We start from the raw sequence: 17,286 nt of genomic DNA, 5'->3' as shown, positions 1-17,286 counted from the left end.
TCTGACTGATCTGTCCTCTGATAGTCAGTGAGACTTATAACATCTCTGTTTATCAAACTCGACTGAAGCCTTACGTGCATCAGTTAAGTTCTCGTAACTTAACTGATAACTCCTTACTGAAGAGTCTTTCAGTATAAGTCGTTAACCCTGTTTTGGTCAAAACTCTTTTCAGTAAACAGGTGTCTGAGTTTGTATTTGTAGTTTCGCTTTTGATCTCTGTATTGAGATCTTGTTTGATTCATTAAAAATAGCCTATAGATGTATCCCCCCTATACACTTATTCAAGACCCTCCGGACCTAACATGTGTCCTTTGCCTTTTAACTCAATGTAAGTATATATTTTTATCATATAACAGAAGTGCATGTGACAAATGAGTATCCGTGGATTTGACATCTTGTCCAGGTTGTCTTTTATTATTGATTTTATCTTGTTAGTGTTTTTAGTTTATATCAATTTCTAGTAAATTTGAGTTTAGTTCCGTGAGACCACGATAAAGTCTTTGGTGACCAGGACATACACGTCCACCTTTAGTTTCTCTTTTAAGTTTGTGACACGAGACACAACTATACCAACTCTATGTGGGATCAACCCTATCTTATCACTAAACTACGCCTATTTTAGGTGAGGAAAATAAAAATTATTTGCACAAAGTTGAAACGACAATTTTGTCAAATTGGTGTCGTTTCCGGAGAGTTGCGGTTCCAATAGTAAGTCTCACCTTGCATTTGTTTAGTTTTTTTTATGCATGCTCCATCCTAATCTTGTAGACCAAGATGAAAAATTGTGGTTTGATCCAAAAAATAAAAGATCTGCAAGTAGAAAGAGTGTCCTTGCAAATAATGCAAGATTGATGCACAAAGCTATTCAGGACGAAGGAGTTTTTAAGGAGGCAGGTCGACTGACGAGTCCTCATCAATAAGACAATCCTCTGGACAACATAATTGTTATCCATCTTGATCAAAACGAGATGGATGACCATGTAGGAGGAGAGAAAACACTTGGAAATATGGTATTACCGACGAATATCAGTCAGAGACCATTGGGCATCACTTTGCTCACGGTGGAAAGAAATTGGGAGCTGAAACATTTATTTATCCAGATCCTGCCCAAGTTCTGTGACTTACTTGGGAAGATCTCATCAACATCTTCAAGGCTTTGAGATAGTATGTGGTACAGTACAAAACGCAAGAAACATAAAGAATATGTCAAATCAATGATTTTCCCATTTTCACTACATGATGGAGCTAGAGAGTAGTTGTATACATTGCCAACTGGAAGCATCACAACCTGGGCACAACTGCAACAATAATTCCTTAAGAAGTATTTTCTGGCCTCCAAAGGTGTAAAATATGAGGAAAAGAATTAGTAGCATCAAAATGGGCACATCAAAGTCATTTCACGACTATTAGGAACACTTCAAGAAGCTCTTACACAAATGCCCTCAGGATCAAATCAAGGAGCATGACTTGATCCAATATTTCACTGCTGGACTTAGAGCACATGAGAAGTCGTGGCTCAATACTTCGTGTGGATGATCTATCTTGAACAAGATCCTAATTGAAGCTTTCAAAATGTTTATGGAGATGGCTGATGAGTCAAGAGATGAATGAGAGAATGTTACAAGACAATCTAACCAAAAGTTGCAACCCGATTCCTAGCCAGTGATAGCGTAGGACGAGAATCGTACGACTAAATAAAATAAAGGATCAAAGGAACATAACAAGACCAAACAATATGCGGAAGCAATAGCATTTACATCATTTATCATAATAAAATCATAGATCATCATCTTCAAGGAATAGTAATGATAGATGATAATGGAGTACTACTTATTGAACATGCATATAGAATAAATGTAAGCATAATTAGGTTCAATATTAATTAGTCCTGGAATAGGGTTACATATTATGTTAAGTTCAAGTATCACGTAGCTTAGAAAGAAAAAGGGAAAATAAGAATAAAATATGGAGTAACATTCATCAAGGTTAGTGACACAACAAAAACGTAGTCGGGCTACATGTATGAAGACATGTAGCCTGTGAAGTCTAGATGAGCATAAACCCTAATAGTATGGTATGACACACTAAAGCCACAGTCTTGCCAAAACAAATAAATTCAAATTTATAGCACATAATTAATGTAGGACATGATAAAACATCGGATGTAACAAAAGCCTTGGATCATTAGCCCCTCATCTCCATCCAAGCTCAATCTGCATGTTTAGAAATGCATACATGACTGAATACAAAGTACTCAGTGAATATATGCCAATTTTTTTGAAATCTTAACAATTAAAGCTATAAGTTGATCTCGCCGAATGTAAGCTAAACGCAGGGAGATAGTTAATTGAGAAAATATTTGTGCATGCCATAGTTATCATAAATAATTTTTCCTCACTTATCATCATCATATAATAATCATAGCATATCATCATATCATATAGTTGTTGTATTTTATTTTGGCAGGAGACTACCAAGTCTAGAAATAATGTTAAAAAAATTATCCCTTTCTAAGATTTGTGAATGTGAATTATTTTTCTACTGATAAATTTGATCATGATTTGAAGAAAATTAAAGCTTTTGTCGGGTCAAAGCCAATAATCCAAGTAATTTCAAGTTCATGTAATCAATATTTGTTCTTTTATGGACAATCAATGATTTTAAATTCATGAAATTATGATTAGCAACCCAAATCTAATAAATTAAGAAGTCTAACTTTTCTGTTCTTTAAGCTTATGAAGAAATGTAGCTAATTATGGAAGCCTAAAGTCTGACTTTATTTATGAAACATGTTTTTGTGTGCGAAATTTTGTATGTAAGTGAAATTTTTTACTTACTAATACTTAAAATTTTCTGCACTATCAACATACAGTTAGGGATTGCAGTGGATTCCGGACTCGATCCAAATTCCTTTTTTTTTGGACCTTGTAAAAATTGGACCCGATGAATCCAGAGTATTCTTAAAATTTTTGAATCTGGATCTGGAGTAAGAGCCGATCCAGATCTGACCCATGAACCCATATATAGGGGTGAGCTACCGTGAGAACACATCTTAAAATAATAAATAAAAGCAATTTTCAATGTATGAATTTGCTGTAGAAAGGTATGAATTGTGAAAAATAAATATTTGCTACCTTTAGGATTCGAACTCAGAAACATAAATTCATTCAACAAGGTTACGATCCAACGAATTAACAGTGTAGTCTGGTCGGTCCCCTTGGCAGGATCCAGTCATTCTTTTCCTACAACAGATTGGGCTCTATACTGTGTTTAACCGTTAAGCCACATTAGGTAACGGCCCAATAATAGAAAACTTTTCGCGGTAAGAAATTGTGCCATAGGAAGCTCCGCATTCAATTTCCGAGCGACTTGCTCTACTAGTTTTAACTTCTGTCAGAGATAAATTATTTGCTGCGCTTGGATACTAATTTTGCTATCAATTCAGAGATGGAGGTCGGCAGTAAGGTATATTTCATGCTTTATTTTAATCTCGGAGACAATGGATGAAGTACTTTCAATGAGCAATTTCAATTGCGCCTCCGGCATTGTAGAAATTCACCGACAAAAATAGATGCCGGGAGCTGGCAATGTCGTCGTCGTTCTGCCGCAGAATATACTCGGAGGTAATTTTCTCTTCAGGTTTCTTGATGAGTATTATCTAACGTTTTCCTAGAAATTTGGCACAAATTGTGTACGAGCTTTTAACAAGTTCGTTAGTTCTGTGGAGTGTGTGGTTGTGTGTCTCCCCCCGTTTGCCTCTGCATTTCTGCATATATTTCGATAACAGAGGCTGCATTTAGAATTGATACAAGCTGGAGATTTAGTGCAAAAGTGCTTAGTATGCAGTTGTTCTTATGTGCTATGACGTGATCACTGATTTATCTTTTGATAAAATATGTAGGCGTTCAGGCTTAGTTCCTTGCAGTTTTCTAGGATTAATATGTGCACATCTACAGGTAGAAGAGGTTGGATGGGAGCACCTACTGAAAATGGGAGAAGATCTCACATTTCTTAGGTTTTGTATCATGTAAGTAAATTTGCTTTACAACACTGAAACACTGTATGTTACTGTGAATTTTTAATGTCACAAAGCATGTTGTGTTTACATTCTTGGAAAAATCATTTATTTAATACGAACTCATATGAGTGTCTGTGTAGACGACTAGATGTGATTCACTATTAATGGATTTGGAATACCACTCAGTAGAATTTATCAGAGCATTAAGACTTTGTCCAAAGCTAGTTGAAAGTTGCATGGCTGATTATTGAGCAGTTATTCTATTTACTGTTTTGTATGTATGATGAGTTAAATGGGACAGGAGGAAAGTATTACTGTTATTGTAGACCAGGGAAGATGCTCTGCGTGATGTACAAAGTCCACTTTTCTTCATTTGTCATAGTTAGAATTATGACATGGAACTGGTCTAAGTATTTGAGCTTAGTGTCGACTCCATGCATGTGAAGCACTTGTGCATTATATTTACTCAAAATGTTCAATGCTCTAGAGAGTAAGTGCTTACATTTACACAAAATGACCTTGAGTGAGAGGAGTGAGGACTATTTGTAAGTGTAAACCATTCATCTTATCGGTTATAGTCCTTGGTCTTCTTCAGCTTGAAACTTGAGGCTATTGATTGCTTGTAAATTTGATTATGGTCACAATCTTTGCTGGGCACACCACCCTGCTTCAACTCCAATTTACATAGAAAATGGCTTTCGCTCAGAATCTACATATATATTTTAAAGTTATCTCAGAAATCTTACTACTTTTGCTGATTGTTATAACCGAATATCTAAAATTTGTTAATGAAGTGGGTACAAATTAATAAGACCTTATTGTTCATTATTATGTTCATATTTGTCGTAGATGTGCTTAGTTGTGAATGGTGTATGTGCTAGGGACAATAAGAGGAGAGCACATATTCTGGAGATAACTTTGGATAAGACCTATCCAAGGTCTCAACCTTCGGTATCAGCGGTATGGATTTCTCCATGACCACTTCTTTTTGTTTGATTCTTCTCTGGATGTTTGTGTAGGAACTAAGATCTGCATCGTGCCTTCAGGATGTGCCTTATAATTCTGATCTGGAATGGTCACCAAACTCACGGTTAAGAGATATTGTCCAGCAGTTTCAGAGGGTAGCTGGAAGATTTCTGAATTTGTTTCCAATTGTAATTTTATAAAATTTATTTTCCCTTGCTGTTTCTTGATGCATGATTTCTATTTGGTCATTACTGTGCCTAGCATGTGGATAAGCTCCAGGATTTTTGGTCCACTTTGGATGACATTGATCGGTCTCTTTTGGTTCTTGATCCAAAGCACTCACATCATGCAGTGTCATATCGCCCAATAAAAATAGGTTAGTGAAACATCATGCAAAATCATTTTACCAATACCATATCAAATTCTGTGTTTTACTAAACTAATTTTGATAACTCGTATTGTTCGTTGGTTTATTGCTCATACTGCCAGTATTGACTTTTTCTAGGAAATGATTGCTGTATGGTACTATCTATCAATGTTGATGATCCAAGATCCCTGCCAGAGTACAATTTCCTAAACAAACAGCACATTTTTTTGTCTCAAGTACAATTGGTATCGGAATTTCTTGTACTGACTGGACTTTAACCTGGTAGATGTCGCTTCCTTGGTTCAGATACGGCAGTGAATGTTCTGAGAGATATCTGGAAGCGAAAGTGTAAGGAATGGTACTTTCAAAATCTTTTTCACTATTTCTGCCACCTTAGACAAGTTAATGTCTACTAAATCTTTGTCATTTGGTTTTGTCTAACATAAGGTGCATGCTTATTTTGATCCTGATTTTCTGGATATCATGGTTGAACTTGTTTTTTCTTAGTTAGGCCTGTCTTTTGTATATGTTTAGTACAATATTTGACTACAAAATGCTATTGTTGTTTTCGTAACACATTGTTGTCAGATATTCCCAATTTGAATTTGACCTTAAAGTTAAAACTTCATATTATTGCTGACACTTATTAAACAATTGGTGTTGTATTTAGCTCTGTTTGAAAGATGGTTACATGCTAAAACTAACTTGAAATCATAAAGCTTTAATTGATAAAGCTTCTTGTGCATGGTAATATATTATTTTTTATGTTGTTTATCTTTGACCTAATATTTACTTTCTGTTCTGGAAATAGGGCGAGAGAAAAATCATTTCTTGAAAATCTTCTGCATATATTTGGCAATCTGTTACCACAACCTTCGTATCTCCAACAGAATGAGGAGCAGGTTGAATGCGGCATTTGTTATGCTCAATATCTTCCAACAGGTTCCATCTTCGACTTCCAATTTGTTGGCAGTGCTATTGCTGCCACCACTCACAAAACCAAGCAACACCTGCACTAGACTACCCAGAATTTTCCAACCATACCCAGATAGAAACACATTCATAACCATCAGTTTTTCCTTGCTTCTAGATGATGAACTTGGAGCCAAGAGTGGGACTGCAACTGATTATTCTTGCGAAAATGGAAACTGCAATCGAGCATTCCACAGTGTTTGTCTTGGTGATTGGCTCCGCTCCATCACGACTACGAGACAGTAAGTAATGCTCTTACAATCTAACTTAATTTTATGCAAATGTTCACGACTACGAGACAGTAAGGATGGGTTCTGGTAGGAACCATCCCTAGTGTAGACACTAGTAACCATACAGATATCAATGACTTGTCCATTTGTTTATGATAATCGTAGATCATACAGATATCAATGACTGGTCTAAATTGGTTCCTAGTCCTATAGGACGGGGAAAGGTTTTATTTAATCATCCCCTACATATAGGTATGCAAGATAGTTCTTCATAGAATCAATTTACGTTGGTAATCTCTGGAATGAACCATCATACTTAGTATCTTTTACAATTTATAGTTTTTCTAGTACTGATCTTTCGTTATAGTCCAGAATTTGTGGGTTTGAGCATTTCATTATTCATATATTTTCTGCATTTAATACATTAATGTGCATCTGCCTTTACTATAGGTCATTTGATGTTCTGTTTGGGAACTGCCCTTACTGTTCAGATCCCGTTGCAGTCAAACTGAGCATCAAGAAGTAAAAACAATGGCTCCCATCTTAAAGGGTGAATTGAACTGAAGAATAGTTCATTTTTCTCATGGTATAAGTCCGTGTATTCTAAAGGAGATGTGTGTTGGGAGAAACGAGGCATACGAAGCAAATCCCTAGTTTCCAGTGATTTTGTGAAGCATTCTCATCTTCTGTATTTATGAGTTTTGGTAATGAGAATGAGCAGGAAATCTGATCAAGATTTGGTGTGCGATACAATACAAATATACAATACAGCTGGGAATGATTGATATATAGTCATTAGTGGGCTGCCATTGGACCCAATGACAGATTCTTCATCCTAACAAGTAGAATTACTGTCTATGGGGCCTCTGCTCATCATATCCATATATCAATTTTCTTTAATATTCCCATTTGTCTTCTCTTTTTCTATGCACTACACTTTTGGAAACTATCCTTTCCTTCACTCATCTCGCAAACTCTTGCATTAGTTTTCAATTAGGACTTATAATCCATCATCAAAGGAGATATGCGCACAGTTATTATATGTCAATAGTCCACCATGTTTGACTGAATTTTTATTAACAATACGACTCTTAACATCTTCAAATAATGACCCAAGAATTCCAATTTATAGCAAATTTAACATCCTTAATTTTTTTGTCAACGACCAAATATCTGAGTTGGCACTAAAAGTAGAAACGTTTCAAGCTCATCACAAAAGTCGTGGTTTTGATACTTGGGAATTGGGATCCTACTGATATCAGCAGTCCCGTAATAATGATTAGATTATGTCTAGACTAGAGTTTTGGCCTCTGGCTTGCCAAAACCGTAATCATATTGGTTGCCAAATATTTTCCACGGGATGCTGAACACCCATATTATGTCTATCTAAAAATTAGTTAAATAGAAAAAAATAATTTATTTAATTTATTTTTTAAATATAAAAATATTTAGTTATTTTATTGTATTGTCCACATTATAGTTATTTTCCTATAATTTTTGTAGTTTTTTATTTTTTAGAAAATAAAAAAATGCAAAAAAAAGTAGATAAAATATAGACAGCACAATAAAATAATTAAATCTTACTTTTAATTAAAAAATAAATTAAATAAAAAGAATTCTCTATTTAAATAATTTGTGGGCGGCCACAATAGTCTGCATATTTATTGTAATCAGAAGCCTCTAATCAGATTTGTTTCAAGTCTCCAAAGTTAGACTCGATTCCACGAGATACAATCTAGATATCACTTCTAGAAAGAAAAAAAAAACTTTAGTTTTTCAGTAGTTAGATAAATTCAGAAATGTTCAATTTGTTACAAATTAAAACTTTAGGTCATTATTGCAAGGTCAATATTTGAATAGTATAGGGCAGATCCATACCCAATTGAAACTTGGATTTCTACTCAAGGTTAAATCATATCTTAAACTCTCTATGTCGGTTGGGATTATTCTATTTGTCGACAATTATTTATACAGGAGGGTTAAATGAGAATCATTATTTAAAATTAGAATGAATAATCATTTTCAATTTTTTAATTATTAAAATTTACAATAGATGCATTGTATACATTAAGTGCAGTTATTCTATATAGGTTAAGTATAATATTTGTAGTTCTTACGTTAAATAGGGTTTGTACTGGAATCCAACCTTATATACAAGGTTGGTTATTATAAAAACTGGCATTTATCGGGAGAATGTGAAATTAACACTGCATTTAGAAATGAAATTTTCTCGAAAAAAGTTGAAATATTCGCTTCCTCCAAGATTTGAACTCAGATACTGCATTCATTCATCAAGATGATGCTTCCACCGCAGATCTTTACGATTGAAGGACTGTGAATAGTTATTCATTCTCATTTTAACCCCTCTCTCTCACTCACTCACTCACTCACACACACACACAAATCCCATCAAATGTTGTAGATCATAACAATAAAAGATAATCTGGCTGAAACTCTTCCGCACACTAAAGATCTCTCAAGAATCCGTATGGGAGATCTTTACCAAAAACAACTTTTTCAAACAAGGAATGTTTCAAAAAGCTGCAAAAGAAAAATGCGAAGCACTCATGCTATCATTCAAGGCCAAAAGAGATATTCCCGATATATGTCTTCATAATGATATAAACTGAGTCATACTGACGAAGTTGCCGTTTAGCTTCACGAAAATAAATTTGTAGTCATGTGCCCATAACTTACTTTTAGGTAGCGCAAGTCTAGTGTCGAATGCTTCCCGTTGGACCTGAGGAGAGGCTGTGTCAGATTTATGCTAATCAATACTTGAAGACTGACATTATGTAGAAGTCCTCGTACCATATTGTCATTTTCAATAATAAAGCGAGATCTTCATTAAATGTCAAATCCGCAGCATTAAATATTCGATATTTGTTGATACGTCACAAGGTTGACTCTGCATTATTCTTTCTGACTTTAAGGCTGACGTGACATAATTGTCTCAGTGTACATGTCAGCTTCAGATCCTTTAGTCAGTTTACTCAAGTTGATTAGAGCATCAATTGGTATTTTGGTACTTAGTGAATCCTTCGAATTGAAGGCATACCAATAAACTGTACAGCTTGGCCATTAGCTGATCCTCCAGGCTCAGATCTTGTAAACATAAAATGCACACTCTCTAAGACGAGAACTGCAGTCTATAAGATACAACGTATGGCATATAAACATTAGTCTAGGGGTTTTGGTATGAAATCAAAACTTTGTAATTTTCCCTACAACAGAGAAATGAATGTAACTTCTCTGCTCACGATTACAATAAAACAGGTTTGGGTTTTGCTTACTACTACTGACTACTCTTGTGGGCAAAATAATAAATAAAACTAAGTTAACACAGGAAAGTAACTTGGTCAAAATAAACAGATGACCTGATTTAGACTCAAATCATCAAACATGAATAACCACTTGATAATAGTTGTAAATAATTTTATTACATGCATACATCAATTTGTTATAGGCCAAAAACAATAATGCCCCTATTATCATGCATCGCACATGCCAGAGCCCTAAGCCTAATCATTCCTTTCACTGTATAACCTAAAACTGATCAATAAAAAAGATTAAACTATTCTGCTCGAAACCCCCCACGTTGGCCTCTCGCTTGAGGTTCTTTTTAGAAAGCATCAAGATTTAGAAAAACCCAATATGACTTTTAGCAATTTAGCATGGCCAAAGCCACATGCCGCTCTCCAATGCTAGTTGTACTTTAATTTTGGAGGCAAGTTATATCCTTATGCCCAAAATTACTTGTGCTCAATACCACTTAACCAAATAGTCAATTAGTCAATTAATCGATTAAGTTGTCCAACCTTTTGGAATCAAACTAAGTGGCTTCAGAACATATACATGCAATTTTTTTACGCCCAAATTAGACTTCACGAGTGTTAAATATTCATGCTCAAATTATCTTGCCCAAATCTGGCTATATAAACTTAGCTGAATATAAAATATATATAAATAATAATTAAAAAAAATAAAAATATATATTAAAACTAAAAAAAATTGGTCCAAACTCAAACCGGATGAAGAAGTTATGAGAAAACGAGTATTGTGAGACTCGAACCCTCGACCTTATGGTTAAAATCATATCCACCGTGTTCAACTGATAATCAATTCCATTCGATTGACATATATATATATATATATATATATATATGGAGGGCTATACAAAAAACTCCCTTTAGACTATAATATAAGAACAAATTAAATCTTGACCATTTATATTAAATCTTGGACGGCTGAGATTAGATTATCATGGGCCGTTACATTCAAAAATGGTGTACCTATAGTTCATATATAGTTAATTATCGCCCAAGGGTATATTTGGATATTGCATTTTAATCTCTCTCCACCTTAATGACTCGATTCCGAAAATATTGCTCAATTTTTTGGAAAAGAAAACACTATCATTGACATTCAGAATTAGAAAACGCAATAATAATTCCGATTGATTCATCCAATAAAACTAAATAAATATTCAGATTATGTGTACGTATAATTCATACTTTATGTATTTATAATTCATGTACTTATAACAAATGTTGAGATTTAGAATACTATTACATATTATTCGTATAATTCATACATAATATATTTATAATTCTTTTACCCGTGCCCGCTTTGATGCCTTTTTTCTCATGATAGTTCATAATTAATTAAAATTTAGTTCGTGCTAGTTCGAATTCATATTATTTCACAAATAAACTAAACAATGTCTAATAGTTCATCTTAAATGTGATTTAATGCATACTGGTTCATTTTTCAAATGCAAATTGTAAATTAATGAATTAAAAGTGTAATCATGATGAATTATACATCGACCGTGGCATATATCTACATAATTCATACCAATACAATAGTACATGAAAATCACAAAGCAATTTAGAGGTATCATACATTATGAAGCATTAAATCATAAACAAATAAAAATAACAAATTAAAAGAGGTATAATTTACATAGCCATGTCTTTTTCTATAAAAATATTGTTCTTTACCTGTTGTTATATGAGATGAGATAAAAACGCAACAATCTCGTGAAACATGAGAATTATAACATAGATCACAAAAAATGGAATATAGATTAAGCATAAAATATGTAATATCCATTGATTTTCTGGGGTGTTCACAAGAACTGACGTAGGTTTTCAGTTTTCTAATTGTCGTGTATAATTGTGAATTAGGAATAGATAAAAAAAGATATACACTTAAATATAATCCCCACAATTAAGGAAAAGATATTTATTAAAAGTATAAAATTACTTATTTACCCAATAATCAAATGAAACGAAAATTGACTGAAGAGATTTAAAACTAAATCCAGCCGTTAATTGCTTAATATCTAATGGCCTAGATTAGTTTCTATTTTATAGTCTAACTTTGGTTTTTATTTTAGCCTTCCCCTATATATATATATATATACCCCTATAGGGTGTGCTTCTAGAGAGAACAACATTATTTGTGAGAACAGGAGAACCATCAAATCTAATGCATCCACTGTAAAAATTAATGCATTCGCTGTTAAAATTAATGCACTAAAAATTTTTAAAAAAAATGCTCCCTTCAGGATTCGAACCCAGGATCTGCATTCATTCAACAAGATGATGCATCCACCGTAGATCTTGATGATCGAATGGCTGAAAATGGTTCTCCGATTTTCTTTTATTTATGGTTCTTTCTTGAACCTCTCCCTACCCCTATATATATATATATATATATATATATATATATATATATATATACATCTGAATGCACCGTACATTCGAATATATAGGAGACAGAACTTTATATACATAGCGGGAGTTGTAGAAAAATATTTAGTTACATATATTTACATAAAAACAAATAAATATTCAATACTTCCACATGATGGATTTACAGTACAGTATATTTTATCAAATTCTTGGTTTCGTGCATACTTATTCCTTTCATTCATGAAAAAAGTTTTAATTTGTCATTTTCAAGGATCATATCATATTTTTATTGTTGCGTTTTAATTTGTATCCATCATATTTTAATTTGTGGGGGCGCTCTTTTCTCTTACTCACGTTTTTGTGCTTCTTTTTTTTTTTTTTTTTTTTTTTTTTTTCAAATTTGTGGAGCAGTTTTTCTGTTCACTTAATACATAATTAACTTTATTTTTAAGATTTCTTTTTGTAGACGGAATATAAATTACTATAACAAGAAACTCGAAATTCCATCGCCGGTTGTTAAAGACTATTATAGAATAAAGGGAATAAATAAATAATTGAAGAAGGAATAAGAGCTTTCTTTATATATCTTGACGAGACCGAGCGAGAACACATCGCTTTCACAATTATAGATATACATAAGACGCACATTATTGGGTGAGACAGCATTCACCGACATCAACTTTCCCAACCCCAGATTTACAAGAATATCCAAAGTAAATTACAATTTCTGGTCTATACAAATTTATAAATCCAAGTAGACATGCACAACATAATATATGAATTGAAGATAGAAAGGAGTCATATTCCGGCCATACATTCAGGTGGGGTAACGGGGTAGCGCGACCTGTCGGTGCAGTAGTCGTAGATCATGTGGTTGATGCGGACCCAGCGGTAGCGCCTGGCGGCTTCCGGGGTCAGCTGCTGGTACGCTGCGCCCTCCCACCAGTTCCTGGGGTTCGAGGGGCAGTTGGCTGGCCCCGGAACCGCACATCCTTCGATGTCGAAATCTTTGTAGTAAGCGTAGAATGGGGCTTTGCTCCAATTTATCTTCTCCAATCCGCCCCTCGTGGCCCAGTCGTCGGCCTCCCATAGTGTCGAGTACACTCCCATTGGTTGGAATTTAGGGTACGGAATCCCTCTTCGCTCGTTGTTCTTGTACACCCTTATCGGAGTTTCATCCACAGAGAAGCTGCCAAAATTAAATTATAGATTATATTCTATTTCTAAGAGTAGTAGCCAGTTTATAATGAATTGTGATATGGACTTACATGATGTGTTGATGGTTCCAAAAGATGCAGTAAGTGTGGAAATCTAGGGAGGGGTCGAACCACAGATTGATGCGTTGCTCCCTGTCACCTTTGCCGTGGGCGTATATATTAGTCTGAACCGTGTAGGGCTGACCCGACCGGTTGCCCAGGAACTCGAAGTCCAGCTCGTCGCGAACCGTGTCCGTGTCCGAGTTCATCTGTAAATAATTTAATATTGTAAAACAAATTTGAATTAGATATTAATGTTGAATAAATAGATACGCACGTAGAAGGCAGTGACAGTTCCGGCAGAGTCGCCTGGGACGAGCTTGATCTTCATGCAGACACGTCCAAAGAGATATTGGTACTTGGAAGCGAAGCCGCATCCTTGAATGAATTGAATGTGAGACATGCATTCACATACATGATCATAATTAAAATAAAAATAAAAAAATACCAGAGGATTGGTCAAGAGTGAGCTGAATGGCCCTGCCTCCATCTATTTGGCGAACGTGGGAATCGGCCCATGCGATTCTGAAGTCTTGGCTGAAGGTTGCAGGTCGAGCCTCGACGCTCAAACAAGACAATGCCAATGCGATAGCGCATAGTATGAATGCTGCCATCCTCTCCTCGATGCTGATGTAAGGTAGATCCAACGTGGGTGTTTTTATAGCCACATACAAAGACAGAGGGAAGGAGAATGAGCTTTCCATACAGCTAATGCATGCCTAATGGAATGGGCCCATCTCTCTCTCTCTCTAACCAACCCATATTATTGCCATCTCTCACAAATCACTTCATTTCAATCAATATATGCTCCTGTACTTCCCATTAATGCCATGCCCCCCTACCTCTCTCTATTATCTTTTCATTCTCAAAAACCCAATTCATTCCTAATTACAATTTATTAATGCATGCCTCAAATTAAATCTGTTGATCAAAATAATTTCAACATGGTGTTCTTTCGTTTCGTGTATATATATAGTAGAGACGTCTTTATGATAATGCATTTATATACTACGAAATATTGAAACACGTCTAATTTATACTATCATATTTAATTGGATTTAGTTTCATGATCGATATATATGTCATCAGTCGTTTAAAATTTATTGATCGGAAAATGAATGGGTGAAAGTGTGAAACACAATTAATGAGGTGTAAGAGTCCCTAAATCTCGAAACGTGGCTAGTAAGTGAAGAGATGGTGTAGAGAATGAAATGGTGAAATGAAGCTTTAAAGATGGAGGTAGTGACGGCAGAGACATGGAAAAGCTGTTTGAGTGGTACCACAGATTTGTTGGTTTGTATTGAAGTGTGATGCATTTATCTAGAATATTCTAGGTGAGAATAAGCTATGTATATTCTAGAGAATTCACTACTAGCTAGATTAATCTAGAGTATTCTAAATAATACTAGGACAAGTATGAATATTCTAGAGATTAGATATTTTTCATATATTATCTAGAGAATTCCTTAAGTAGATGCTAGTAGAAAATTCTAGATACAAACTAATGTAGTGGGATCTAGAGAGATCTTCCCACACCTATAAATAGAGCTCTTGTAAGCCATTTGTAATCAATCTCACATAATCTCAAACCAATCTAAAACATCTCAAAAACATCACTCTATCTAATATTATCTAAGTTCTTTGGAGACAAGAGCTCCACTCTAAAATCATTATCTCTATCTTCTACACACACTACACTCACAATATTCTCTACACCACTTCACTACAATCACTCACCACACTCAAACCACTATATAATCACCTCCATTTTCTAACAAGTGGTATCAGAGCTTGTTCGATCATAAGCGGGCGTTATGGCGTCGTCAAGTCTCTCCATCACGACTCCAATATTCAATGGAGAAAACTATGACTATTGGAGTGTTCGTATGAAGACTTGCCTTGAATCCCATGATCTTTGGGATGTCATTGAAGAAGGAATCACCATGCCGGGAGAAGATATCGACAAGACATCCTCATCCGAGGTACGTAAGAAATTAAAGCAACAAAATGCTAAAGCTCTTTATCTTCTCCAACAATCTGTTAGTGATTCTATCATGGCAAGAATTATTCGAGCCACTACTGCAAAAGAAGCTTGGGATATCCTTAAGGAGGAGTTCCAAGGAAATGTTAAAGTTCGAACCATTAAACTGCAAAGTTTAAGGCGAGAACTAGAGAATCTTAAAATGAAAGATTCAGAAGCCGCAAAAGATTATTTCTCAAGAATAATGGAAATAATCAATCAAATGCGGTCATACGGAGAGAACGTCTCCGATGAAAGGATCATACAGAAGGTCTTAATCAGCCTTACCGAGAAGTATGATCCAGTAGTGGCGGCGATTGAAGAATCAAAAGATTTGTCAAAAATGCCCGTCGCGGAGCTGATGGGTTCCTTGGAAGCACACGAGCAACGATTGAGTAGGCGACATGAAAGTTCACTAGAGAGTGCCTTTCAGTCCAAGCTCAACGTTAGAGGCAATAAGTCAAGAAACGGCGGAACTTTTAAAACCAATCACAAGGAAGGAAGCTCCAGCAACAAGGAGAGTAAGGCAAACTTTCCACCATGTGGAATTTGCAAGAAGACAAATCACTTAGAGAAGGACTGCTATCATCGAGGAAAGCCACAGTGCAAAAACTGCAAAAGGTTCGGGCACATGGAAAAAGATTGCAGAGATAGAAGAAATCATCAAGCCAACTATTCAGAAAATCAAATGAGAAGGAGAACATGTTCTATGCATGTCACTCGGCAACGGAAGCAGGAGAAGAAGAATGGTACATCGATAGCGGATGCAGCAACCACATGACATCCAACGAGACCATCTTCCGTGAGTTAGATACTTCAGTCAAGACGAAGGTGAAGATGGGCAATGGAGAACTGGTGGAAACGAAAGGGAAAGGTACAATTGCCATAGAAACTAATAAAGGTACGCGATTTATTAGAAATGTTCTCCTAGTACCTCGTCTTGCACAAAGTCTATTAAGTGTTGGCCAAATGATGGAAAGTGGATATGCCCTCCACTTTGAGAAAGATTCTTGTCGAATTTACGACAAGAAAAATAACCAAGATATTGCAGTAGTAAAAATGGGAAAAAATAGAAACTTTCCCATTCAATGGCAATATCCACAAAAGGCAATGGTGGCTCAACTCGACGATACGAGTCTATGGCACCGGAGATTTGGGCATTTCAACCTAAATGCCTTAAGGCTACTTCATCATAAAAATATGATGAGAGATATGCCTTTTCTAAATGAAAGAGAAGGTGTATGCGAAGGATGCATGATCGGAAAGCAACACAGACAACCATTTCCAACGGAGAAAACATGGCGAGCCAAGGAGATACTAGAGCTTGTCCACACCGACGTTTGCGGTCCAATGCGCACACCTTCAGTAAACAAAAACAGGTACTTCATACTCTTTATTGATGACTACTCTAGAATGACTTGGGTATATTTCCTCCAAGAAAAATCAGAAGTCTTTAGAATCTTCAAGAGATTTAAGAACTTTGTGGAGAAACAAAGTGGTCGCAAAATAAAGAAGCTAAGAAGCGATCGAGGTACCGAATACAACTCGAAAGAGTTCGACAAGTTCTGTGAAGATGAAGGTGTGGAGCATCAACTAACGGTGGCCTACACTCCACAACAAAACGGCGTGTCGGAAAGAAAGAATCGAACAGTCATGGAGATGGCGAGATCCATGCTGGCGGAGAAAGGATTGCCAAAGAAGTTTTGGGCAGAGGCAGTGTATACATCAGTCTACCTACTCAACCGATGTCCAACAAAG

General features: G+C 35.5%; 3 protein-coding genes across 6 annotated transcripts; 2 read left to right on the top strand and 1 right to left on the bottom strand.

The window, feature by feature from the left end:
• Window positions 1-3,284: 3,284 nt before the first annotated feature.
• On the top strand, window positions 3,285-7,455 carry LOC131001811 (uncharacterized). Of its 4 annotated transcripts, none has more exons than XM_057928405.1 (11): window positions 3,285-3,465; window positions 3,552-3,623; window positions 3,957-4,027; window positions 4,900-4,978; window positions 5,065-5,139; window positions 5,246-5,360; window positions 5,490-5,547; window positions 5,658-5,699; window positions 6,163-6,293; window positions 6,442-6,565; window positions 7,004-7,455. In XM_057928405.1, exons 1-11 carry the CDS (start codon window positions 3,448-3,450, stop codon window positions 7,077-7,079), a joined length of 861 nt encoding a protein of 286 aa, XP_057784388.1. In that variant the 5' UTR covers window positions 3,285-3,447; the 3' UTR covers window positions 7,080-7,455. The 4 variants fall into 4 exon arrangements, with proteins under 4 accessions (XP_057784388.1, XP_057784387.1, XP_057784386.1 ...); XM_057928404.1 differs by having other exon boundaries at window positions 5,638-5,699; XM_057928403.1 differs by having other exon boundaries at window positions 5,638-5,709.
• Window positions 7,456-12,806: 5,351 nt separating this feature from the next.
• On the bottom strand, window positions 12,807-14,439 carry LOC131001810 (probable xyloglucan endotransglucosylase/hydrolase protein 7). Its single transcript, XM_057928401.1, has 4 exons — window positions 13,957-14,439; window positions 13,786-13,886; window positions 13,521-13,717; window positions 12,807-13,441 (listed from the first exon to the last, which is right to left on the bottom strand). Exons 1-4 carry the CDS (start codon window positions 14,210-14,212, stop codon window positions 13,051-13,053), a joined length of 945 nt encoding a protein of 314 aa, XP_057784384.1. The 5' UTR covers window positions 14,213-14,439; the 3' UTR covers window positions 12,807-13,050.
• Window positions 14,440-15,322: 883 nt separating this feature from the next.
• LOC130998187 (uncharacterized) lies at window positions 15,323-16,220 on the top strand. Its single transcript, XM_057923619.1, has 2 exons — window positions 15,323-16,054; window positions 16,101-16,220. Exons 1-2 carry the CDS (start codon window positions 15,323-15,325, stop codon window positions 16,218-16,220), a joined length of 852 nt encoding a protein of 283 aa, XP_057779602.1.
• The last annotated feature ends 1,066 nt before the right edge of the window (window positions 16,221-17,286 follow it).

The sequence above is a fragment of the Salvia miltiorrhiza genome, chromosome 8 (genome assembly GCF_028751815.1).
Source record: "Salvia miltiorrhiza cultivar Shanhuang (shh) chromosome 8, IMPLAD_Smil_shh, whole genome shotgun sequence".
In the NCBI taxonomy this organism is placed as follows: Eukaryota; Viridiplantae; Streptophyta; class Magnoliopsida; order Lamiales; family Lamiaceae; genus Salvia; species Salvia miltiorrhiza.
This window is presented reverse-complemented; position numbering and strand designations above follow the sequence as displayed.

What these genes read in the sequence shown, in the direction of transcription:
- LOC131001811 (XM_057928403.1), top strand. An exon ending in ATATCGCCCAATAAAAATAG is followed by an intron (nt 5,361 to 5,489) that starts GTTAGTGAAACA and finishes GACTTTTTCTAG; the next exon opens with GAAATGATTGCTGTATGGTA. An exon ending in AAGCGAAAGTGTAAGGAATG is followed by an intron (nt 5,710 to 6,162) that starts GTACTTTCAAAA and finishes TTCTGGAAATAG; the next exon opens with GGCGAGAGAAAAATCATTTC.
- LOC130998187 (XM_057923619.1), top strand. Translation starts at nt 15,323, where the DNA reads ATGGCGTCGTCAAGTCTCTCCATCACGACTCCAATATTCAATGGAGAA. An exon ending in CCAGCAACAAGGAGAGTAAG is followed by an intron (nt 16,055 to 16,100) that starts GCAAACTTTCCA and finishes CAAATCACTTAG; the next exon opens with AGAAGGACTGCTATCATCGA.
- LOC131001810 (XM_057928401.1), bottom strand. Translation starts at nt 14,212, where the DNA reads ATGGAAAGCTCATTCTCCTTCCCTCTGTCTTTGTATGTGGCTATAAAA. An exon ending in CACTCTTGACCAATCCTCTG is followed by an intron (nt 13,887 to 13,956) that starts GTATTTTTTTAT and finishes AATTCATTCAAG; the next exon opens with GATGCGGCTTCGCTTCCAAG. An exon ending in TGGAACCATCAACACATCAT is followed by an intron (nt 13,442 to 13,520) that starts GTAAGTCCATAT and finishes TAATTTTGGCAG; the next exon opens with CTTCTCTGTGGATGAAACTC.